General features: G+C 55.8%; 1 protein-coding gene across 3 annotated transcripts in view; it reads left to right on the forward strand.

Moving 5' to 3' along the window:
- The first annotated feature begins 1,106 nt into the window (after positions 1 to 1,106).
- Positions 1,107 to 25,722, forward strand: part of COL27A1 (collagen type XXVII alpha 1 chain) — a 152,899-nt gene continuing 128,283 nt past the window's right edge. The window contains exons 1-4 of one of the 3 annotated variants that reach the window (XM_061426616.1): positions 1,107 to 1,226; positions 9,554 to 9,624; positions 14,173 to 15,890; positions 24,390 to 24,443. In XM_061426616.1, the coding sequence (XP_061282600.1) occupies positions 1,171 to 1,226; positions 9,554 to 9,624; positions 14,173 to 15,890; positions 24,390 to 24,443 (1,899 nt within the window). In that variant the 5' untranslated portion in view covers positions 1,107 to 1,170. Of the gene's footprint in view, positions 1,227 to 2,430; positions 2,981 to 6,529; positions 6,549 to 9,553; positions 9,625 to 14,172; positions 15,891 to 24,389; positions 24,444 to 25,722 lie in introns of those variants that run through there. The other 2 variants (XM_061426615.1, XM_061426617.1) reach the window with 2 other exon arrangements.

Consider the following 25,722-nt stretch of genomic DNA (forward strand, 5'->3'; position numbering starts at 1 on the left):
AGTGGTGGCATTTAGAACACTGCTGCACCTGGCTCAGGGGAAGCATGTGAGCTGCAAAATACTAGCGGAAAGAAAATCCCCAAAGGAGGGGTATATGCATACATATAGCTGATGCACTGCTGTACTACAGAAACTAATGCAACATGTAAAGGAACTATACTCCAGTAAAAACTAATAAGAAAAGAAAATACTAAGGGACGCTCCAAACCCTGAGTAATGAAATTTTATATCTAAGGGGAGGGGGTGCCTAAAGGGTAGCAAGAATCTGACACGACTTAGTGGCTGAAAAAAAAAAAAACCCCAAGAAACATAACATTTTAATGCAATATTTTTAAAATGTCATATATAGACGTCAAAAAATCCACGATGAACAAAATAGCAAAATATGTAAATAAAGGCTAGCGCAAAGGAGGTAGCTCAAAACATATCAAGGATGATTGGTCTAGGGGTTCTCAGTCTTCAGGAGCCCTGGACTTCTGAAAACCCGAGAACCGGTGGCCCCTTTCCCCCAGAAGAATGCACAAACAGGTACAGTTTGTGTAGATTTGGGGGGTGTTCCTGCACGCCTGGGGCTCGGCCAGGTGGAGGTTAAGAACTCAAGTTCAACGTGGCCATGCGAGGGTGGGTCCACGTGCCATCCAGCCGCCTGCGGGTACCGCAGTACCAAGCTGAGCCTCCCTCCTGGCAGCCTCGGGTGCTCTGCCCCCTGCAGGAAGCCTCGCACAGCCTTGCTGCTGCTTTTTCTAACTTGCTTGGCTCGCCCTCCGCTCCCTCCTCCCCCCACCACCGCCCCCCCCTTAGGCTTGGGACTTTTCCTAAAGTTGCTGAAACCAGACACCTTGCTCGACCGAGCCCGCGTGCAGCCACGGTTTAAAAGGCTGCCTTCAGCGCCCCCTCCCCGCCCCCAGCGGAGACTTCAAAAGGCCCCGCGGGCGCCGCGGCCCCTGCACCTATGAACCGCCCCCCGCACCCGGAGCCCGTGCTGGAGTCCGAGGACGCAGAGCGGCTGAAGTTCCAGCGCAGGCGGACCCGGCGGGTGGCGCAGCCCAGCGCGCCCATGCCCCTCCCGGTGCCGCTGCGCTCCGAGCGCCCGCGCCCAGTTTAGGGAAGGGGACCCCGCACCCCCGCCCCCGCGCCCGCGCCAGGGGCTGCGGGGACCCATGAATACAAATGCCGTTAGGCGCCCGAGGAAGGACCGACCGTCCAGCCTCGCACCTAGGGATCCAGTAAGTGCCCCTGGGTTCCTGGAGCGCTAGGGATACGGGTGTGTGTGTGCGTAAAGATACGCGCGAGTGGGGAGGAGGTGCATGTGCGAGGAGTGAGTGTGTGCCCTCCGCGTGCAGTGGGCACTAACGGAAAGCTCTGTGCAGGTGGGGGTAGGGCGCGTGTGTGTGCACTTGGGCTGTTAGGTTGGGTGTGTGCGCACGTGAAGGTATGTATGAGACGTATGCACGCGGCTGTGTACGTTGGGAGGATCTGACTAGGCTAGTGTGCATTTACGCGCACGTAAGCACTAATGTGCATGCATCTGCGTGTGTAGAGTCTGGGTGTGCGCTCGATTCCAGACACCCCAGGGTGGGTGCCTGTGAGCCCAGAAGGAGTGCGTAGCTGCGCTTGCATGTGAGTGTGTGTGTGTCTGAACTTGGAGCAAGTGTAGAAATGTGTGGGAATGTGAACAAGCCGTTGGAGGTGGAGGCGGAGGGGCTTCTAATTCCAGGGTTCGGACTGGACCTGGGAGTGTGTGAATTTGCCGGGTGTTTGTGGCGTCTTCAAGGTGTGCATTTCTGCGCTCCGGCGGCGGGGGGTTGGGGGTGGTCTGAGTGAGACTTTGGTCTACGCTGAGGTGGGGAGGTAGGTTAAACTCGCGTTTCTTACCGCGTACAGAGAGAGATCCCGCATTGTAGGCAGACGCTTTACGGTCTGAGCCACCAGGGAAGACTGGGGAGAGAGAGGTGACCAGCATTTAACAAACCCACCCACTACGTGCCCAGGAAAGTCCGCTCTCCAGGATGCTGTGAATCTGAGACGAAAATAGGTGTGTGTGTGTGTGTGTGTGTGTGTGTGTGTGGTGGGACACTGGTTGCTGTTTTCATGGGAGTCAGGACACCGAGCCCTGGTCCCAGATTTATCCCTGGAACTCCTTGGAACTTCGGATTCCTTTCAGCAGTAGCATGTCCCCTTACCTCCTCTATCTTTGCCCCCAACTCAGGGACTCCCAGTCTCACAAAGAGGTCCTGAATCTCCGAACTGCGAACATCCTGCTGTACAGTCTTGGCCGACCCTCTCCTCTCTGTGAATCTCAGTTTCCCCATCTTTACAAGGGGGCTGGGGGGTGGGGTGTCCCCGCGGGACAGCCGTGGGCCAGCGGAGGCTGTGTCCCCGGCTGTGGCCGGCAGGGGGCAGCAGGGGGCAGCAGAGGGCGGCCCGGCGCGGGGAGGAGAGAAGGTGGAGAGCCACCGCGGGCCGAGACTTTAAATCGCCTTCATTTCCCCCAAATCCTTCCTTTTCCTCTCCTCCCCCAGGCCGGCGGGGAGGCAGCTTCTACCGCCCTCCGCGCGCCCTCGCCCGGCCTTGCTCTGTCTCCGGGGACCGCCAGCAGCCCGCCTCCAAAAGTTTGATCATCTTTTTTTTTTTTTTTCTCTTCTGCTTCTTCTTCCTTTTCGGTGGAAGCAGAAAAGAGCGAGGCAGGGGCGAGCGCGGCGCCGGGACTCCTGGGACCATGGGCCTGGCGCGGGCGCCCGCGGAGCTCCGGCCGCGCTGCCTGCTTGCTCGGGCGCCCCTGGGAGCCGGACTGCGCTGGGGGCGCGGGGGCCGCGCGCTCTGAGCCGGCCTGGCGCGGCGGGGCGGGGGGCTGGCGGCCCCATGGGGCGCGCCCACACTTGCCCCCCGGGCTCGGGAGCATGAAGTAGGGGCCCGCCATGGGAGCGGGATCGGCGCGGGGGACCCGAGGCACAGCAGCGGCGGCGGCGGCGCAAGGGGGGTGAGTACGGGCTCGGGGAAGCCCCCTCCCCAGCTTCTGGAGGCTCCAGCTCCGGGGCGGGCTGGGGTTCCCCGCCGCGCGGGACGCTTCCAGCGGAACGTCAGCTTCCTGCCCCTTCCTGCGCCCCTGCAGGGCGGGCCGCCAAGGGTTAACGCGGGCAGCGCCCCCGGCCCGAAGAGGGTTGGCGAGCCGAGCGCTGCCCGCCCTGCCCCGCCTGGCGCGGCGGCCGGATCGCGCTGGGGCGGGGGCCGAGCTGGGGAGGGTCGCTGCAGAGCCCGCCCCGGGGTCGAGATTGAGGGCTGGGGGTGGTGCCTGGAGCGGTGGGCGGGGGAGGCGGAGGGGGTTCTTTGGATGCTTGGGGGAGGAGGGGTCTCCGTTTCTGGCTGTCTCGACGTGTTCCAGTGTGGGTGTCCACAGGTCCCCAGCCTGTAAGTCTCGGTTTCTGTCTGTTCTCGGGAAAGCGTCTGCAGATTCCCAGGGCTCCTGCTTCTGTTTCGGTGTCTGTGCCTTTGCACGTCCTCTGTTTCTGGAAATCGCCGCGTGTGTGTCCGTCTGTTTGGGTCTGGGTGTCTCAGCGCTTCCTTGCTTGGGGAGGGGTGGCGGTGGGAGCGGGGGTGGTCCTGAGTTCCTGTCGCTTTCCCGTTATGTGTGTTAGAAAAAGTGAGAACCAGCATGTCAGGGCAGAAAGGGCCCCGGGAGATGACTAATTCGAACCCCTCATGGTACAGATGTGAGCCCCCGCGGGCCCCTGAGGGCCAAGGAATCTCTGGTTCCCAGCCTGTGGAGTAGGAGTTGTAAAGAGTGAGCGTGTGCAGGAGGAGTCACTGGTGTGGGTGTGTGTGGGAGTGAGCAGGCGGGGAGCAGCCCCTCAGGGCCCCACGGACTGTGGTTCATGCTCACCGCCTGCCTGGAGAAGCAGAGAACTTGCTCCCTGCCCATTCTGCCCGCAGGAGCAGGGACTGTTCCCAAGAGGCTGGTCTGGGTTGCAGCTCCGCCCTGCCCCCACCTGGTCCTGCCCGCTCTGTGCTGGGATCAGGGGGGCGACGCCGCCCCCTTTCTTTCCCATGTCTTGGAAAAAGCTGGCTGGCTGAGATTCCCCCGCGCCCCCCTCCCACCGCAACGCACGCACACACACATACACACACACACCCCACCATCACCACCACCACCACCACCACCACCAGTAAGCACACTGCTGACTCATTTTCTCCAGGAGACCCTGTGCCAGGGCAGATGCCAGCGGTTGGGTAGAAAAGCGGTGCCAGGAGAGCACCCCACAGTGGGGCCCAAGCTTTAGACAAGTGGGCAGTCACGCGGCTTTGAGGCCCAGCCTCTGCCTCCCTTGCTGCTGCAGTACCCCAGATGCTATGCCCTCTGGCCTCCTAGCTTTGCTCTTCTGCACCTCCCAGATCAGGTTCCAGGACACTGTTGTGGAGCATCCCTGGCTTCTCTTTGCTTCTCCGTCCTCCCTGTCCTCAGAGCACTCCCCCTTCCATACGCTTCCATAAGCCTGCTGTACCGCCCCCCACCACCCACCAGGCTCAATCCAGTAGCCATCAGCAACCCTGGTGTTGCACTGGCGGGGGCCCTGCCCTTCACATGTAACCCCCTGTCTGTCCCTCTCTAAGCACACTCTACCTGTTACTTTATTGGCATGTTCTCTTCCTCCCTCTCTGTGTTTCAGGGACCCTCTTGATACCCCATAACCTGCCCGACCCACGAAATGCCATGTCAATTGATGGTGGAAACGGAAGCAAAACATAAACTCACACCCATGAGCCGGGAGAGCATGGCAGGCCATGTGAATCCCTGCCTCTGTTCTGCAAGCTGGGGCGGGCACCTTGCCTTTCTGCTTCTCCTTTTTCTCGTCCTCAAATAGGCATCTTCATTTCCAGCAAGCAGGGTTTGGTGAGGATTAGTGGGGCTGTGCTTGTAAAAGGCTTTTAGAACAGGGCCTGGCATATAGTAAGTGCTCAATAAACGGCAGCTGCTATTTTTATCATTATTCACTTCATCTTGAATGGATGTGTGAGTCAGCGGGAAAATTCTGGGCTGCATCCTGTCCAGACAGATGACCTGTCTGTGTTCCCATAGAAGAGGTGTAAGGTGTGAAGAAGGCCCGGGCGTGGCTGTCTGGGCACATGGGGCCTGGCCAGTCCATGGAGGCAGGTGGGACAGGTCCACCCCTCTTCTCTTTTCTGTGGTCCTCTGGCCAGCATCCTTCCCCACTCGCTCCATGGGAGCACAGCCAAGCCCAGAGACCATGGGTCCACTTGGCCTCGTGTTTCTATGCCCCAGGTCTTAGCTCTGAGTGCACAGTGGATGTTCAGACTGGTATCGGTCCCTGAAGCTCCCCTGTGTTCTCAGGTAACAAGGATGGAGGAAGAAACCATGCAAGCCAGCTGCAGGTTCTGGCAGCCTCATGGTCCAGAGAGGAACACCTGGGTTCCCTTCTTGGAGGGCTCGGTGGCCAGTCTGTGTCTCCAAGGTCAGGCTCCCGAACTCATGGCTTCCGTTCCGGCCGCCTTCTGCCGTCTCTGGCCCCTGTGCTCTGGTCTTCCCGACATTCTGGAGCCCTGGCTTCGCTGAGCCAAGGCCCACGAGTCAGTGGTGAAAACAGAAGTCTGGAAGAACAAAGCTCTGAGCCAGCGCAGGCACTAAACGTTATTAGCAGTAGCCTAAACAGGATTGGAACGGGAGCAAAAGAATTGGCAGGGCCTCCCTCTGGGGCCAACTTTCCAGGCCTGGAGCTTACTTAGATGGCTGTTGGCTCCCTAGGCTGCATCTCTTTCCTGTTGGTGAAGGCTGGGACTCTGGTCTCTGGCAAGTAGGAAGTCCCTGTAAGTCTTTGATTTCTTCTTGGGAGATGAGTCAAGCGAAAATGGTCTGCTAAGTAGTGGAGTCAGATGATGTGGGTCACTGGCATGCGGTGTGGCTTTGGGCAAGTTGCTTCCCCTCTCTGGGCCCCAGTGGCCCATTTCTACAAAGGGGATGACACTAGAATCTGGCCTCGAAATGATCTCAGAGGACCTTCTCCCACTCTATGAAGTGAAGTGAAAGTCACATGGTCGTGTCCGACTCATTGCAACCCCATGGACTATATAGTCCGTGGAACTCTCCAGGCCAGAATCCTGGAGTGGGTTCCCTTCTCTAGGGGATCTTCCCAACCCAGGGATCGAACCCAGGTCTCCCACATTGCAGGCGGATTCTGTACCAGCTGAGCCACCAGGAAATCCCACTTCACTCGCACTCAACACTCCTTTGCTATACTTTGGCAGTTTCTGGGTCAAGTGCACAAGGAATCCAGGTCTGAGAGGGTCAGTTGCATTTGTTGAGGTGAATGAAAGGGAGGCAAATATTTTCTTAAATAGCTCTTTCAGGGCTGAAATTCTCGAGTTAGAAACCACGGTGTTAGGAAGCTTAATTGAAGGGGCTAGTGTGATCCCATCTCCCCTGGGAGTCTTCTTTCTCCTGGGATTACAACTATTGCCTCTGAATTTATCCTTTTATTCTCTACAGGGTAGTCACCTTGGCATAACTCCAGCAGGAGAAATTGACCGAGAAGGATGTGCGTGGTTCTTGTACCCTCTCCTCTCCACCTGGCCTGTCTTTATCAGCTTGGGGAGCATCCTAAGAAGGGTGGATGTGACGACACAGGGAGAGACTCAAGGAGTGAGGGCTGGTGCCTGGAAAAGGCTGGGAAAAGAGGAGACTGAAAGGAAATGAAAGAGAACCTAGTGAGGTTGCAGGAACCCTGCAGAGCCAGGAGCACTGTCTTCTGAAGAGGTCTTCTCAAGAGAAATGAGTACCCTGGTCCTCTAGTTTCAGGGACTGCTGACCAACAGAAAGGGCAGTTGATTTCTTTATTGCAGAACTTCTCAGAGCCGTCGATATGCAGTTGTGCTTTGGAACTACCAAGACTAGTATGTAGGAGATGGCTCTTCCTCAGTAGATCTGGTCAGCTTCCTGATGGCTCTTCCTCAGCAGATCTGGTCAGCTTCCTGGAGTAGCTACCTGGTGGGTATGGGAAAAAGGACCTAGTCCCCAGAGGCTGCCCACGGTGACCTTGAGAAAGTACCTGCCCTCCCTAAGGCTCAGTTTTCGTCAAATCAAAAAGAGCTGCCTCTTATCGCTTGTCGTAGCTGATGGGGCTACCATTTGCTCCAAGTAGGCAGGTCACGCCAGAAGGGTCAGCCTCTAGCCCTCTCCCCAACTCAGGACAGCTAGGCACCGACCTTTTCTTATTCCTGGTGGTAAGCTGGAGACAGGGAGGACAGGTCCCACGTGAAAACCATTCTCAGCGGTGGCAGCAGATTGGAGAAGAGAAGGAGGGAGCAAGGGTTATCCAGGAGCACCCTTGGAAAAAGTTAGAGGTGGGGTGGGCCTACTGGCATTAAGTCTTTGGGAAGATACTTTTTAAAGTTCAGAGTCCTGTAGTTCCAGACGACATTCATTTCTTCTGTAAAAATACACTGAACACTTACTACATGCCTGCCAGGTGCTGGGAATCCAAGACAGACGTGGGCCCTGCCCTTCAGGGACTTGAGTTAGAAAATGAGACAGAAAAATAGACAGACACACATGGGATACCTGGGGAGGTACGTGCAGCAGACTGTGGGAAATGACATCCTGGCTGCACTCTAACACGTGAGTGGGAGCTGACCAGGCAAAAAAGTGGAGTCCAGAGCACTTAAGATTAGCATGTGCTAAGGCCCAGAAGCTGAAGGCTTTCAAGGGACTGCCATCAGCGTCTGAATGCTGTTTCAGTTAGCTTGCCTTATGCTGCATGTAATTCCCAGTTGAACATGGCTTAAGCAGTAAGGGACTCATTACCTCCTATATCCAGAGGTCCAAAGGGAAAGCCGTAATAGGATTGGCCAATTTAGCGTCTCAAGTGTCATCAAACACCCCCCGTTCTTCCATTCTGGCGTTCTCACATGTTCATGTGGCTTGTCACCTCATGTACACAAAACGGCTGCAGCAGCAAGTCTTCATTCAACAACATTGAAAGGCTAGAAGAAAGCCCTTCCTGTGTTCCTTTGAAATGCTTTCTTTGAGGTCCTGACAGACATTCCTGGCATCTCATTGGCCACATTTGCGTCATATATGCAGGCCTAAACCAGTCACTGGCATGGCAAATTCCCAAGATGGACTTAGATCTATCCAGAGTCATCCAATTTCCTTTGAAGTTCATGTCTCCCAGAACAAGCAAGAAGAGAGGGAAGGCTATGGGTAGGTAACCACCGGTGCCTTCCACATTGTCTAGGTCAGGATTACCATTGATGCTAATTACAATTAAATTGGAGGATTTGCTATTAAATCACAGAGTGTGAGCTTGTTTTCCAAGGCCTCCAGGGAGCTAGGAAGAACCTGGGGCTCCCGACATCCACTCTGGCAGATGGGTTTCCTGGATTACACAATTCCCCAGAAGCACACCATCCTAGCCTTCCTCTTGGAAATGGATCCTGGGCCAGCGTGTCCCAGCCTTTGCCCTCACCACCCGCCTGGCGGGGTTCTTTCTGCCTGCCTCCTGGCTGGCCCACTCTGGCCACGTGCCGCCCTCCCCTTTGCCTGCCTGGGGATCAGATGCCCCAGTGGCTTCGGGTGTCACCAGTGGCTGCTCCCACAGGAAGGTGAAATCGGATCACTGCCTCTGCCCATCTTGGCAGGAGCCCCTGAGCAGAGCATTAACCCTTCTGGGATCCAGCTTGCAAGGGCAGCAGGGTTGGTCTAAGAAGCACTTCTGTGGCTGGCAGCAGTCCGAGCCCTTGACATGCATGAGCTCACTTAATCCTCACGCCTGGCTTGCAAGATAGGGAACGTCAGCTGAATTGCAGAGAAGGAGACAGGCTCAGGGAGGCTGAGGGACTCATCCAGGGTCATATAGCTGGTATGCAATGGGGCCAGGTTTGCACCTGGGGGGAGCCTGACTCCCCATTGTCTCCCCTTCTCTCCTCCCTCTTCCATTCTCTGTGAGCATGAAGCTAGTAGGCAGCTTCCTTTACATGCAGTGGTCCTGGCTAAGCGGTCGTCTCCCACCCCTGGCCCTGAGTCTGGAGACTGAGTTCTTCTCTTTCCTGCCCTTTGAAGATACCTGTCATCTAAGCAGATCCCTCTGGTCTTCCTGCTGACCTTTCCTCCCTAGCTCTGCTGCCTATTGGGTCTCAAGGTCCTGAGGCCATAACACAGATGGGGAGACTGAGGTCCAGAGACAGGGAGGGGCAGGGGCTGGTCTTTGTTGCCCAGGGCATCAGTGGCAGATTTTGATCTGGACCCTGCGTCTCCTGATGTCCAGGGCAGGGCTTCCTGCCTGTGACCTTGATTTACTGATCTGTAAAAAGCGAGATTGTATTTGTACTGTGTAAGCAGTTCCTTTTTCAGAAGGCTGTGCCTGGACCCCAGGAGTGTGGGCTGGTCCAATGGGGTCCTAGAGTCTGCATCTCACCTCCCACCTCCCCTGGGCAGGACCAAGGTGGGACTGGGGCTGAACGATTCCCTCCCAACTCCCCGGCCGGATCTGGACGCGAGGGGTGGAAGCTGATGCCACATCTGCTTGTGTCTCCTGGTCTCTAGGGGGTTTCTCTTCACCTGGATCTTAGTCTCGCTCACCTGTCACCTGGCCTCCACCCAAGGAGCTCCTGAAGGTAACTGTCTCTTCTCTTTGTCCGGGGGAGACAAAGCAGGATGGAAGGGATCTGGGAATGCAGGGGTAGGAGACATCGGTGCCCCTGATGGGGAACTCAGTACCTCGATTTTCTCATCAGTAGAATGGAGCCAATCATTAACAAATTCTCTCCGGCCTTGAAAGCATCCCGTTTGATGTTTTGTGAGGGTAGGAAGCGCTCAGTGCAGAAATGTAGAGAGGCGATGCTTTTGTTCCTCTCCAGGGCAGAATGTGAGTAAGTTACACTAGGTCAGTAAGCCTCAGTTGTCCCCCTTTGTCTGATGGGTACCCCAAGAAGGGCTGACAAGAAGCATGAAGGACTCCAGCATCCTTGCCTACTCCTGTGATCTGCACTCCCCTCCCCGTGAGATGCTGCTTTTCCCTGCTGTCCCTGAGGATCTGTCCAGGGGGCCCCAGGCAGTGGGGGGCCGGGGGGGACTGGCTACATAGCTGCCCATGGAAACTGAAACCTCTCCCACATCTGTTTGTCAAGCAGCCACAATGCCTCTTAAAATAGCAGCCCCTCCCCCTCCTCCACGCCTGGCCTGTGTGCCGGGACAGGCACCCGGGCACTCCCAGAGCCCCTGTGGCCTGACCTGGCTGCTGGGCAGGGATTGGGCCCCTGGGAGGGGAGGGCTGTGCCCGGAAGAGACTTCTGCCACCCAGCAACATTTTGTGCAAATGTCATATTTTCCAAGCTTGCTGTTTCCCCCACAAAGTAGGTGAACAGCTGTCCAGAGTCCTGAGTCAGGCACTGGGAAGGGGGGCGGGGGGCAGAGAGGCTGGGGCAGCGTGAAGCCAGGTTTATGTAATAAAGGGATCTTGCTGTGGCCAGCTGGCCGGGTCCCTCCATCTCGGCGTTGCGCTGAATTCATTCCCCGGTCCCCCAGCTCCTCTCCTCTGATGGGATCCTTCCTGCTTGAGTCTCTAGCCTGCCTTCCAAGCAGTTGAGGGGCTCCAGTGCAGGAAGGTGCAGTGATGAAGCAAGGACCTGGGGCCAAGCAGCCTGGGTTTAAAGCCCAGCTGTGCCTCTGATTATAAGCTGTGTGACCCTGGGCAAGTTATTGGGTTGGCCAAAAATTTCATTTGTTATGGGGGGGGGTACCCAAATGAACCTTTGGCCAACCCAACACTATATATGGCTCAGCTTTCTCACCCTCTTCTGCGAAAGAGTGGGGATGACAGATAGTACCTGCTTCATAGATGACGGAGAGAGTCAAGAGTTAATGCCTGTAAAGCACTTGGTACGTAGTAAATGCTCAATAAGCATTAGTTCTTCTTATTGTTGATTATATATTTACCTGTGAAGTTGGGGCAAGGGTGGCCCTTCTGTGTCTCCATGGAGCCCGCAGTGGTCAGAGGCTCCTGGAGGCTCAGTGGTGACCACCTCTGCCAGCTCCAGGTAGCTGAGTTGGGAGGACTTGGCCCCTGAACTGCAGCGAGTATGTGGGGGAGGCCTGGAGACTGCCTGGTATCAGCTTTAGAGCCCACCTGGAGAGGGTGATAAGGGGAACCTCCTCAGTGCCCCCTGGCCTGGCCAGTTGTCATCTTCCCAGGGCGAGTGCGAGGGGCTGTAAGTGGTAGGGTGCAGAGAGAGAGGTCTGCAGGGCATCCCAGGTGAGGTGGGGCGGGGAGAGAGGAGAGGTGGCTTTCTGAGGAGCTCCTCCCTTTCAAGCTGTTTGTAGTGAGAGGTGTTTTATAATAGTAAGCAGCTTTCCATGATTAAGTGTATAAAAGACGCTGCCACTCAGAGAATCCTTAAATGGTGGCTTGTTTTAGCTTAGGACCTGGGGACAGACAGAGGTGGGAGAAAGGAGGAATTTGAAGGGAAGTGAAGGCCCTTGGGTCCTAGAGAGGAGTAAGAGCCTTCAAGCCTGAAACAGCAGCCTGCTGCTACAGTGTTTAGAACATTCTTAGGACTCTATGGCCACCTCCAGGTCTGGTTTCTCTTGTCTTACAGGCAGGGAAACTGGCTTGGGGATGGGAGATGGGGGGCGGGGGAGTGCAGGAAGAAACTTAATCAGAGGCACAGAGTGCAGGGGTGGGTGAGGATTGAGAGGAAGACCACCTTACCGTCTCCCAGGGCCCTGATGACGTCAGCACTCCTCGTAGCCTCATCTTACAGAGAAGGGAATGGAGGCTCAGAGTCCAGACCTAAGGTGGTCTCGTCCGGCTCTGAAGCCCGGCCTTCTGTTTGCAGAGCCTGCTATGGAGCCATATGCTGCCGTGTCGCCATCGCCCAGGTTCTGAGTTTCTCCCAGCCCATTTATCTCTCTGTCCATCCAGCTCACAGCAGTCAGCCTAGGGTCTATGAAGAGCTGGCTACATTCAGCCCAGCGCACGCCCCTTACTCTAGGTGATGAGGGAGAGAGCATTCCACATTCAGGGGTCAGGATGCTGAGCTCAGGGGAGGGGGCCTATGGACCTTTCCCAGAGCCCACTTCCAGATGCAGCCTGTCCTTTCCTGCTGAGATGGGGCTCCCGAGCAGGTGTCTGCAGGCGCTGGCAGCTCAGCCGACCGAAGGAGGTTGAATGACCCGACAAGAGGCAAGGTCAGGAAACCTTTCCATAAACACCCTGGAAACCCTCCTTTTGCTCTGGCAAGCTCTTGCCAGTGTAATTACCAGGCGGATATGACCTGGCCAGACCATGGTCAGTTGTCCAAACCCTTTGCCAGAGGACAGAGGTTACAAGAATGCCTTGATTGCTTCCTCTGCTCTCTCCAAAGCCACACAGGGAAGAGGGGGGTCACTGGAAATGTCCCCTACCTTCCGTGTAGACAGCGGCTCCCCCAGTCTGCTCTAGCAGACTAGGGTTCCTGAAGATGGTGAAACTAGTCTGGTCCCCTGGACATCCTTACCAAGCTCTGGTGACACGAACATTCCTGTTGGTCCCTCGCTTATGGGACTGCTTCCTGGAGGAGATGGCTTTTGAGGCAGAGAAAAGGGGAAACATGCCACATGCTGCTCCTGCTGCTGCTAAGTCGCTTCAGTCGTGTCCAACTCTTCGCGACCCCATGGACTGCAGCCTACAAGGCTCCTCCATACAACACGCCACATTAGGCAGTCTCTAATACTGTCAGCTCTAGCATTTGGTGATTATCATTATTTTTCATATTAATAGCTATCCTTCAAACATGCTTATTTTGTGCCAGGCCACTTTTTCCCCCCAAGTGAAGTAGCTCATTTAATCTTCACCATGTCCTTCTGAGTTTTGGTACTACTATTATCCCATCTAAAAGATGGGGAAACTGAGGCACTGAAGTCACAACCCTAGGAAGTGGTGGAGCTGGGATTTGAACTCAGGAAGTTTGGCTTCAGTGTCTGTGTTTTTAGCCACTTACAGATGGCCCTTAACTTAGAATGATTCAATTTATGATTTTTTGACTTAATGATGGTGCAAAAGTGAATCTGTACTTGGAGTGTTTGATCTTGATCTTTTTAGTCTTCTCCTGGGCTAGCGATATGTAGTATGCTTGTCTCTTGGGACTCTGGGCGGCAGCAGCCACAGCTCCGAGTCGACCATAGGGTCACAAAGGGAAACAACCCATACACTGAAACCACTCTGAATCGGCACAATCGTTCTGTTTCTTGGTTTTAGTATGTGTCTGTGAGATAGTTGCTCAGTCATGTCCGACTCTTTGTGACCACATGGACTATAGCCCACCAGGCTCTTCTGTCCATGGAATTCTCCAGGCAAGAATACTGGAGTGGGTTGCCATTCCCTTCTCCAGGGGATCTTCCTGACCCAGGGGTCAAACCTGGGTCTTCTGCACTGCAGGCGGATTCTTTACCATCTGAGCCACCAGAGAAGCCCTGATTTTAGTATAGCACTCAATATATTATATGAGATATTCAGCACTTTGTTGTAAAATAGGCTTTGTATGGGGGCTTCCCTGATAGCTCAGTTGGTAAAGAATTCACCTGCATTGCAGGAGACCCAGGTTCGATTCCTGAGTCAGGAAGATCCGCTGGAGAAGGGATAGGCTACCCACTCCAGTATTCTTGGGCTTCCCTTGTGGCTCAGCTGGCAGAGAATCTGCCCAATGCCGGAGACCTGGGCTCCATCCCTGGGTTGGGAATATCCCCTGGAGAAGGGAAAGGCTACCCACTCCAGTATTCTGGCCTGGAGAATTCCATGGACTGTATAGTCTATGGGGTCACAAAGAGTTGGACATGACTGGGCAACTTTCAGGCTTTGTGTGAGATAATTTAACCTTACTTACAATAAGTATTCTGAGTTTAAGGTAGGCTAGGCTAAACTGTGATGTTCACTAGGTTAGATGTATTAAGTGCATCTTTGCTTAGGATGTGACATTTGTTGTATGGGGCTGTAACTGCATTGGAAGTGAAGGACGGTCTGTGTATACACAGGATCACACAGCCCAGCAAGGGGCTGGTTCCAGCTCTGCTCTGTCATTCACAGCCACGGGGCGGCAGACAGCAGTGGGTGGGCTGTCCTCACTGTCGCTGTGGCTGGAAGCAGGCCCTGACCTTGCCCTCTCTCCCCTCCTGCCCTCCCTCTCCAGATGTGGACGTCCTCCAGCAGCTGGGCCTCAGCTGGACGAAGGCGGTGGGCGGCCGGAGCCCCCCGCCCCCAGGGGTCATCCCGTTCCAGACGGGCTTCATCTTCACGCAGCGGGCCCGGCTCCAGGCTCCCACGGCTGCCGTCCTCCCCGCCGCCCTGGGCACGGAGCTGGCGCTGGTGCTCAGCCTCTGCTCCCACCGGGTGAACCATGCCTTCCTCTTCGCCGTCCGCAGCCGGAAGCGCAAGCTGCAGCTGGGCCTGCAGTTCCTCCCCGGCAAGACTGTGGTCCACCTGGGGCCCCGGCGCTCCGTGGCCTTCGACCTCGACGTCCACGACGGGCGCTGGCACCACCTGGCCCTGGAGCTCCGCGGCCGCACGGTCACCCTGGTGACGGCCTGCGGGCAGCACCGGGTGCCCGTCTCGCTGCCTTTCCACAGGGACCCAGCGCTCGACCCTGACGGCTTGTTCCTCTTTGGGAAGATGAGCCCGCACGCGGTCCAGTTCGAGGGGGCCCTGTGCCAGTTCAGTATCTACCCCGTGGCGCAGGTCGCTCACAATTACTGTACCCACCTGAGAAAGCAGTGTGGACAGGCTGACACCTACCGGCCCCAGCTGGGACCCTTCTTCCCCCGAGACTCTGGCACACTCCTCACCTTCCAGACCGACCTCGCCCGGTTGGGCCTGGAGAATCTGACCACTGCCACGCCAGCCCTGGGGTCACGGCCGGCAGGCAGGGGGCCTGGGGTGACTGTGGTGCCTGCTGTGCCCGTCAAGCCCATGAGGACTAGCACCACACGCCCGCCCCAGCCCATCACATCCCATCCAGCCTGGACCCCTCTGTCCCCTGCCAAGCTATCAGTCAGTGAAGGGCCTCCTCCCGTGTCCCCGGTCTCTCCTGCCAGCTCCCCCAGACCTGTCCAGCCATTGCAGAAGAACACAGCCACTAAGACCTCCAAAAGTCACCCCGCCACACCTTCAGCCCTTTCTCCTTCAATTGCCCCAGTCAGAAGCCCCCGCCCCACCCAGAAGACAGCTCTGCCTGCCTTCACAAAGCCAGCCCCACCCACCAAGAAGCCGGTGCTACCTACTTCCCAGCCCATTCCTGCCAAAGTCTCCCGTCCCACAGTGAAGCCGATCCAGAGGAACCCCGGCATGCCCAGACTCCCGCCACCCAGTGCCCGGCCCCTACCTCCAGCTGCTGCCTCCTCTAAAAAGCCTTTGCCCCCAGTAGTCCAGGCTGAGGCCAAGATGAGTAGTCGTGCCAGTGAGCCGGCTCCTGCCCATACCAGCACACACAGACCTCCCCCACCCACAGTCCCGCCCCCATCACCTGTCCCCAGTCCTAGCCCTCCCAGGACCGCTCAGCCACCGGCCACAGCGATGCCTCCCACTCTCGCTCCTGGTTCAGCCTCCACTGGAAGCAAGAAACCCACTGGATCAGAAGCCACAAAGAAAGCCAGACCCCGGAAGCCCGTCCCACTCAGATCTGGGAAGGCAGCCCGGGATGTCCCGCTAAACGATCCAACAAGGGGGTCCAGCCCCAGACAGCCCCGGACCAGGCAGCAGACCACCCCGGCCCCGGCGCTGGCCCCGGCGCGATTCCTGGCCTCCAGCCCCCAGCCCATGAGTACTGGCTATTCGTTCTTCCACCTGGTGGGACCCACACCTTTCCTGCTGCTGATGGGACCTCCAGGACCCAAGGGAGACTGTGGTTTGCCGGTAAGAGTTGGTGGGTGTGCGTTCTGCTTGGACCTTGAGTAGCTGATAGGGGTGGTTGGGTGGTTGCTCTTGATCAGGGCAGAGGAAGAGAAGCCAGACCGAAGAGCTGGTTACAGGCAGAGCCTCGACTTGAACCTGGGTCCCCCCATGCCTCCATCTCTCCCATATTCATGAATTGTACATCCTGCCTCAGATCTGTAGTCCCCTGGGATGAACTTGGGTCTGGTGGCCCCCTCCAGGTAAGAGCATCTCTGGGCTTTGGTTGGCCCAAGCCCCAGGTGACTGCTCGCTAACATAACTGTAAAGGTTGAGTGGCTGAAGGAAAACCACGAACTGACTGGCCCCTGGTCCCACAGTCCCCAAAGGCCAGCTCTCTGACTCCTGGACCAGAGCTCCTCCAGCCCCCTGGCTTGTCCGCAAGTTTCAGGCAAAGGTTGTCCATGGGTAGTCCTGAATATGTTTTATTTGGCACATGCAACATTTGTTTAAAAATATTTAATAAGTGATTAATATTTTTTGAATGTGAGAGCTTTCTTATAAAAGACAGGGTGACCAGCTTTTCTTGGAAGAAGGGAGAGAGGCAGTGGCCCATGGGCTGTGGCCGGGTTGCGGCTGCTTCCTTGGACAGGACAGGCCCGCTCTTGTCTGTACTCGTCCACACATCTCATGATTGGTCTTCCAACCCAGCCCTTTCATCTGGTTTCTCTTACCTGCTCGCTCCTGTAAGACATTTGATCTGTGGGCCCTGGTAGAAGAGTTTGGGGTAAGAAGGGTCAGGGTGAGCGCGAACAATCAAGGGAGAGAGAAAGAACATTCCATGTGCAGGAGACGGTCTTGGGCTTGATGCCTCCAGCGTGCCTGGGACTGTCTCCAGGGGCAACGACCTTTCTGCAGCTGGAGGCCAATTCCTCCGGGTGGGGGGGATTGATGAGATGGAGTTTCCAGAAAGCTCGGGCCTCCGCTCTCTTCTGCCTTGGAGATGACCACCTCGTGGGTTCCTCCTTCCCGGGGTCGAGTCTCCCGCCAGGCCCTGGGCTTGGGGTTAGGCTCCCCGCAACGTGGAGACACTGGCAGATACTGGGAATTCCCAGGCCTTACAAACACACTTAATGAGTTTTAATAATCATGAGGAATAATATTTATTCAGTCTGTCTCCAAGGGGACTGAGAGTCCGTTTTTATTATAACCATATTGTAGAACTTATGGAAATTGTATGCATTGCTTTGCAATTATGTCAACATTCTGTTCAGGTCCCGCATTCTGAAGTTGGCAGGGTAGGGAGCGGGGAGCCGAGGGAAGCAGACTTCTCCCAGCTCCAGGCTACCCAATCCTACTCAGGCGCCAGGTACCTTTGGCCTATGACAGCTTAGCCTCCCAAGCTGTGGGGCTGCCAGCCTCGCTGGCTGTGAGGTTGAAAGGGGGTGAATTGTCCCCCTCTGACAGAGGAGGGTGAAGTGTAGGGTCTCCACCCTGCCGAGTGAAGGGGGCCAACCCTGTCCCCCAGGGCTGTGTGTGATGTAGAGCGAGAGAGGCCATGGCCGAGCCTGCAGAGCTGGAGCAGGAGCAGGTTCCCAGGGTGTAGGCTCTGCCTCGGGCATTTCCGGCTGCCTGAGCCGTGGACTCTCCTCCTGGAGTTCAGTGATGCAGGTCAGCAGGAGGTGAGGCCTCTTGCCAGAACTGGTCTGGAACTCCTCCCACCCTGATCAAAGAAGGTGCTGGAGTTGACCTGTTCCGTGGATGGGTGCTTGGGGTTCATTCAATTCACCCTCGCCGTTGTACAGGTGGGGAGCCTAGAGACGGGGTCCAGAAAGGGCCAGGGTTCACTCAGAAGCCACACAGCATGTTGGAGGCCGAGCTGAAGTTTACGCCCCGGCTCCAGACCCCAAGATCAGCACGTTGCAATCCAGCCCTTAAGTGTGCACTCTGAGATGCCAGGACTCAGGGCTTAGAGGCCGGGGGCTTGAGAGAGGGAGGCCATGTCCTTGACCTCAAGTGGAGTGCTCAGTGTCTAGAACGTCTTCTGTTTCTATACCTAGCGCATTCATGAGTTATTTCCACACATGTAGCATCCTCCTTTAGGACCTTGTAGAAACGGGTCCAGAGGGTAGGACGTGTGCCCTGACCCCTGCGCTGCGAAGGAGAGGACCAGGGCTGGGGAGACAAAAGACTTGGCTGAGGGCACCCGGAATGATCTTGCAGGAGGAGCTGGGATGCAATTTCTGCGGGGACCATGGCTCTTCCTGCTCTTCCAGCCCAGAACAGATGAGGGCAAGAGGGAAGACATCAGTCTGTCCGGGTGCCATCCTGCCTGACGTCCCGTGCAATCCCCTCATCCCGCCTGCCCCCCAGCTCGGAACCTAATCTTACTCTAGTAGGAACCAAGAAGCTTCTAGAAGCTTTGTCCAGTCTGCTGTGGCAAGCTGGTCATTTATATTTCACCAGATAGCAGAAATTATTAATCAAAGTGGTGTCTTTGAACAATAGCGACAAAAACTGATTCAGACAAGTGTTCTTCTCGTCTCCCGTGTCCCCACCCAGAACCCTCATATACATTTGGGATGTAACCTCAGCAGAACGGAAGCTGCAGTGCCCGGGCATGAGATTTAATTGTCTCCAGTCTGGGCACACACCAATCTGGGTTTAAATCCTGACTCCACTCCTTACTAGCTCTGCAGCCCTTACCCACACTAAGCTTCAGTTTCTGCAGAATGTAAGAGGATAATAGCTCCCACCTCCTGTGAGGAAGCAAGTTGAGGGATCTCCAGGGCCGCCTGGGAGTTCTAGATTTGTTGGGTGATATGGGGAACTTCTTTCCTCTCCCTGAGGCTGTCTCTCCTCTGTGACTGGCTTTGGGAGAATTCCCTTCTTAGAATTCACTGCAGGTCCTTTCAGAGCCTGAGAAGGTTTTGTTTCCTTTTTTGAAAAAATAATTTTTATTTGTTTATTTTTGGCTGCGCTGGGTCTGCAGTGCTACACGGGCTTTTCTCTAGCTGTGCACGGGGGCTTATTGCAGTGGCTTCTCTTGTTGCAGAGCATGGGCTCTAGGGTACACGGGCTTTAGTAGCTGTGGCTTGTGGGCTCAGTAGCTGTGGCTCTCGGGCTCTAGAGCACAGTCTCAGTAGCTGTGGGACACGGACTTGGTTGCTGCACCGCATGTGGGATCTTCCTGGACCAGGGATCGAACCTGTGTCTCCTGCATCGACAGGCAGGATTCTTTACCACTGAGCCACTAGGGAAGCCCCTGAGAGGGTTTTCAAGGCTGTATCTGACCTGTTCTGCGTGGATCTCAAGGGGCACGGGACAGACTGGCAGAGGCTGAGGCACAGCTCTGGGCCCAGGCTGGCCAGGAGTTGTAGCCACTTCGAGAGGGAACTCTGTGGGAGCCCTGTGAGCGGGCGGGGTGGCGGGGGGGGAGCATGGAAAAGCTGAGCTTGGCCTCGGGTCAGTAGGGGCGGGGAGGCTGTGGTTCACAGAAGCTGCACAGAAGCTGCACAGAAGCCCCACGCCCAGGAGGAGGCGAGTCAAGGCCTTATTTATTCACGCTCAGGCCGCTGGCATTTGCACGCCCTTGCACTTTTTCCAAGCGTCACCTCAGGGAGACCCGGCTGAGCGCCTGGCCCGCAGCAGATACTCCATGACTATCTAGGAGATGAATGAAGGAATTTGATCCGTACGAAAAACAGGTTGTCCTGACATGCAGGCCAGGCTCTTTGAAGTTACACAGATCTCTGCTGCCGGTGGGGTAAGAAGGCATGTGGAGTGCAAAAGCACACAGAATTTGGAATGACCTGAGTTTGAACCATTTCCTTATCCAGCCATCTTTTCCTTCTTTCAACAGATGTTGAATGAGTGCCTTCCGGGTGCTAGGTGCTGTGTGACCTTTGGCAAGTCAGTTGACCTCTCTGAATCTTAGTTTTTACCTCTGTAAAAAGAGGGTATGGTACCACCTACTTTTCCAGGGCTGGGTGGGTTGTCTGCCTCCAACATTAGAATCTGGATAGTTGTGGCTGGTTATGAATGTGCTGATGGCTGAGGCAGGGGCATTGTCACCCTGAGAGAGCCAAGAGCTTCTGGCATAGGAGGGCCTTTATGCTGCTGGCGGTTAGGAATTAGAACTAGATCTTGAGTCGTTTACCCCTTATGCTGGCATCATCTAGGACGCAGGAGAATAGAGAAGTGTTTGCTTTGTCTTTGGCGTGTCCTTTTTGAGCTCCTGCTGCGTGCCAGGCTCTGTGTGGAGCAGTTTGCATGCTGTATCCTGTGGCCCAGGCAGGGAACAGTGTAACTGAGCGGAGTTTAAGGAAGTGACTGTTTACAGAGGTGCGGGCACCATCAGGGGAATCAACAGGGGCTGGAGAAGCACATGGGGTCCCACCTGAAGGTGCAAGAGGAGGGGAAGGTATTGCCACAAGCCAGTGCATTAAAACATGAACTGGGGTCTCCGACAGGAGCTGGAACCAAACACAGCAAGGAGGGAGAAGGGAGAGAAATACCCCACCCACCCTCTCTTTCTACTCTGCAGTTTCTTGCTGGGCCCTCCCGTTGACAAGACTCAGCCAGAAGCCTGGGGGTGCGGCCTGTAGATGGGGGCTTCCCAGGACACAGAATGGAGTTGGAGAGCGAATGGAGAATACCCGGCACACATACACGTTATCTTGGAGGGGGGGGTGGGAAATGGCTATTGTATTCCCATTTTACAGTGGGGCAAACTGAGGCCAGGAGGCACAGGGAGATGAAGCAATTTGCTCAAGGCCTCACTGAAAAGCCCTGTCCCAGTAGGCCCTTCCCTAGAACAGAGACTGGGGAGAGCTCAGCGCCCTGTGGGCTAACCTTGGGAATAATCTTGAGCTCAGATAGTTAGCGATGGAGGAGCCTTTTGAGATCCCCTGCCTCCCCCCACCTGGCTACAGGCACCGAGCAGAGTCCTGAGAATGAAAGGGCATTGCTCAGGGTCACCCAGATGTTAGCAGCACAGTCAGGACTGGACTCGGGTCTCCCAGGTCCCAGGCCTGCGAAACCTCTCTTGCTTGCTGCCAGGGGCCAGGCCAGCCAGGACTTCCTTCCTTCTGCAAGGCTTGGCAGGCGGGCTATTGTAGCTGGACACAAGGGTGGACTTGTTCCGTGGGATGGGGTTCCCCGAGGCCTGGCTGCTGGGGGCCGGGACCCTTGGGGAAAGCCCGGAGCGGCTGCTTGGTTGTGTCCATGGCTCTGTTTGCACGAGCCCCGAGTCCAGGCCTCGCCCACCTCCCCCAGACAGGCCTGCGGCCCTGGCGCCCCTCCCCCTCAGCTCCAGGCCCTCTCAGAGGCCCCGTTGTTTGCAGCGTGGAGTGGAAAAATCCCACCCCGGCCTCGTGAATCATCCCAGAGTCACTCGCTCAGGCTTCAGGCCTTGGAAAGAAGTGGCAGCAATTTTCCACTGCATGGGGAGCAGGCAGGGTCTTGGATCAAGCGAGAGGGGCAGGGGGCATCCAGCCTCACTGAGTGTGGGAGGGTGGGACCTGGGAATGTGGCTGGGCAGCCGGGCTGCCATGTCAAGGAGTGTGGCTGTAACTGACGTCACCAGGCTGGGCCATGGGTCCTGACTGGCACTTAGAGTCTGCTCCTCAGATGTTGGGGATGAGGTCAGACTCCAGGCTGGATGCCCCCGTTTCTGGGGCAGGAAACTTGCCAAGAGGGTGTGTTCAGGCCTCTGCAGTAGCGGCCCTCCCAGGGTCCACCAGGGAGCTACACCCCGCAGAGACTGTCCCTCAGTGGAGCGCTACCCCAGCCTCACCCCACTGGGCCTTGGCCACCTTCTCTGGAAGCTGGGCGTGATCTCACCTTTTCTCTCCCTCCGAATAACCTAGAAGAGGAAATCATCACCACCCAGAAATTCAGGAGATGCCCAGTGTTGGGGAGGTTCTGGGATGTTCATTTCACAGATGCCTACAGAGGAGAGGGGACTTGCCCAGGTTTGCACACCTGGTTACAACGCACCTGGCCAAGATTGTGTGGTGCTCCCCAGGATAGGAGAAGTCAAACCCAGCTTCTGTGAGCTGTGTGGCCTGGAGTAAATCACTCTGCCTCTCTGAGCCTCTCTCTGGTTTCTCATCTGTGAAAAGGGCTTGGTCATGAGAATGATACCTACGGGAATGCTTGGCGTCAGCCCCTGGCATTTTCCTTTGATTCTGGGTCATTTGGAAGAGGAAGGCTGAGGAAGGGCCTTCCAGGAAGGGAAATCTTTTGCTCTCCCCCAAAACAGATGCTGAGGAAGGTGGCTTGACATTTTGAGCTGGGGAATTTCCAGCAGCTTGCTTAACAGAAACAGCACTAACTTTCTGGGCATGAACTGTGTGCCAGGCACCAGGATTAGCACTTTTTATAGATTATCTGTCAGCGAGGTGCTCTTGCAGCCTCATTTTACAGTGAAGGAGTGAAGCCTTGGAAACTGGAAAGAATTCAGCCAAAGCCACTTAGCTAGTAGGAGGGGGTGCCCAGTGTGGCCCCAGGGCCCTGTCTTATACTGCATTCTACTGCTCCTCAGGGAGAAGCAGAGAGTAGGCTGGCCTTGATTCTCAAACCTGCAGTGGTAGATAGAAGACTAGAAACTGTCTACCCAACCCCTAGGCTCTGGATGGAAGGAACGCTGCCGGCTGCCAGTTTGGCCAGAGGTACTTGGAGGCTTGAGGTGCCCAGGACTTGCCTGAGGTCATGCAGCAGCCCCCCTCCCTCCAGCTGGGGCTCTTTCCAGTGACCCAGGGGCCTTGGTCCCCATATCTGCCTGTCTGGCTCTCTCTTCTGATTTTTTTTTCACGGACGAGCAAGCACATGGTGTTCACAAACCAGAACTGTGAGCCGAGGCTGCCCAGTGTGAGATCTGGATTAATTACCAGCCAAATCGTACTGGGTTTTCAACACCGATTCTAACTCTGGGCAGGAAACCTGGAATCTCATTGATGGTTATTTGAAACAAATGAATTCCCCAGGCCTCACACATCCTCGAAAGCCTGGCTTCCTTTGAAAGTTCTGCGTTCAGTTCTTTACATCAGGCACTTAGTTAATCCTCCTTTACGCCTCTGATGTAGGCAGGACAGTAGCCGTGGTGCAGGACAGCCGCGGAGACTCAGGCCGAAGGCCCTGTGCCAAGTCTCCAATAGCGAGACCGGGATTTGAATAACGGTCAGCTTGCGGCTCAGCAAGTCTGCTCGGGTGCCTCGCTTCCTATGGGAAGGAAGAGAACTGAGAACACGCAAGTGCTCCCTGAATGCCACGTGGCAGGATTGGGCCTGTCTTATTGGGGAAATGGGGGGCCACCGAGTGGTGTTGAGCCGGGAGATGCCTTGGGAAGGTGAACCTGGCTGTGTGGAGGAAGACTGGAGAGGGCAGAGGGTGGAGGTTGAGGAGACAAGTGAAGGAGGTGATGCAGGTTCTCGGAGGGTGATGATGAAGGCTGCACCCGGCTATGACCCCTGGACTAGGTGGGACGTTTGAGTGACAGTTGCATACTAGGCGCTGTGTTATGTTCACCATCTTGTTTCACCTTCGCAATAATCCGATGCTGCTGCTGCTGCTAAGTCGCTTCAGTTGTGTCCGACTCTGTGCAACCCCAGAGACGGCAGCCCACCAGGCTCCTCCGTCCCTGGGATTCTCCAGGCAAGAACATTGGAGTGGGTTGCCATTTCCTTCTCCAATGCATGAAAGTAAAAAGTTGAAAGTGAAGTCACTCAGTCATGTCCGACTCCCAGCGGCCCCATGGACTGCAGCCTACCAGGCTCCTCTGTCCATGGGATTTTCCAGGCAAGAGTACTGGAGTGGGTGGCCATTGCCTTCTCCATAATCCGATGAGAAGGGTATTATTGCCCGATTTTATAGGCACAGGATGGTTAAGGAACCTGCCCAAACCCAGCTGGTAGGTGGCAGCACTGGGAATTGAACCCGAAAGCCTTTGCGTACATCCTTTAGTGACACTGACTCTCTGTGTGTGACTCAGAGATGCTGGTGTGACCTTGGACAGGTCCCTTCTCTGCTCAAGCTCTGCAGAGAACTTGGCTGAACTCTGAGGTCTTTTGCTGTTTTAGTTTCTCAAACATTTGGCTGAGGCTTGGGGAGAGAGAGATGACTCATATCCCATTAATTCCTTTGAGGAGACCATGGTCTAGTGGGAGAGCAGGCTTCTAAGCAGACAATTCCCCAAATAAAATACAGTGGCCTTTAAAGCAGAGGGATAGAGGGGACTTGGCCCAACTTGGGGGAAGGGATCAAAGAAGGCTTCCTGGAGGAGGTGATACCCTGAGTTAACTATGTAATGAAAGATGAGAGCTTCAGAGACCAAGAAACAACAGCTGCAAAGACCGGAAAACCCCAAAGAGCAGAATTCCTCTGGCTAGGACCTCAAGGGACCTCTCTTCTCAGCTATGGGGTCTCCATGCCCAGAGCTCTGCACAAGTTTGTTGAATGACTACCTGATCCCATTCTATTCTGCCATGTGGCACTGATGCTATCTTCTTGCTTTTTATTCAGGGTCCCCCTGGACTGCCTGGGCTTCCTGGACCCCCTGGCGCACGGGGCCCTCGGGTAAGTGCTCACACACTGTGCTTGAGTTCTGGTTGGTTCTGTGTCCTGCATCTCTTTGTCCCTGGAGCCCCAGCTTTGCTGCATGTACTCATGCTCTCTGGCATCCTTTTCCTCTTAGTCCATTGGAGTGGACATGGGGCTTTTAGGGGTCACTGGGTGTCCAGACGAGGCATGGGAAAGTGAGAACCTCTTTCAGGGTCTCAGCTGTCCATTGTGGGTATCACCCTGGGCAGCCTGGAGTAGAGTAGGGGTTTCTGCAGATCACATCCCCTCAGCTGATGGGCTTTGGTGTTTGGCTGGGAAAAAAGCTGACTTGGAAGAGCATGACCCTTGCATCCGTCTTCCCATCTCTGCTGGGCCAACCTGGGGTAGGATGCTGCCAGAGGCAACCAGATGGGCCATCCCAGGGATGGGGTGAGCTCCCCATGCTGAGAGGTTCAATTAGAGTCTGGAGGATGGCTTGGCAGGGCTTTGGTGGCTGATAGGAGCTAGCCTGAACCTCGGAGTGGAAAATATTAATAGCTCTGGTCTGTTATGCCTGGCGTGTCACTTAACGCTGCCTTATTTGATCCCCTCTCCTTCTAGGGCCCCCATGGGCCAGTATGATCACTCTCATTTAGGGATGAGAAAACCGAATAACTAAGAAATGGAAGAGCCAGGACTCGAACCCAGCTCCTAACCATATGATGCGGGGACTCCTGAGGGTCCTCTTGGAGAGAAATCTCTCCTTTTCCCAAGGGGGCTCAGACCCATGGCGCCTGGCATCTGTGCCCAGGCTGAATCAGCCTTTCCCACGCTGGGTGCCTGGCGAGGCCCTGGCAGAGATAGCTGCCTGGGGCATATTTTTAGCTCTGAGCCCAGCGGATGGTTCTGGTTATGCAATTACTCGAGCCCTAGTTCCCTCCAGACCTGGCCCTGTGCTCCCTGGGCCCAGGACTCTGGAATCTGCTGTCTGAAGTGGCATTTCCTCCTGGCTTTGGAGTCTCCATGGAGCACTTGCCCAGAGCTGGGGACCACAGAGATATCATGGACACTGCTGGCCAAGGGACCTTGTTGCCTGGGACCAGGATGAGGCCCCAGGACCTAGCATCCCAGGTACTGGCAATCTGTCTGGGTCTCTAAACTCCTCCTGAGCTCCCAGCTTCTGTAGGACTGTCCTCCTGACCCGACATATCCTCCTTTGCAAACTCCTCCTCCATCCATGGCTCAGATCAAATGCTCCCTCCTTTTCTGATGATCACCTTCTTCTTGGAGCTCCTGTGGCAGTTAACTGCCCGGA

Source organism: Bos javanicus, chromosome 8, assembly GCF_032452875.1.
Source record: "Bos javanicus breed banteng chromosome 8, ARS-OSU_banteng_1.0, whole genome shotgun sequence".
NCBI classification, from domain to species: domain Eukaryota; kingdom Metazoa; phylum Chordata; class Mammalia; order Artiodactyla; family Bovidae; genus Bos; species Bos javanicus.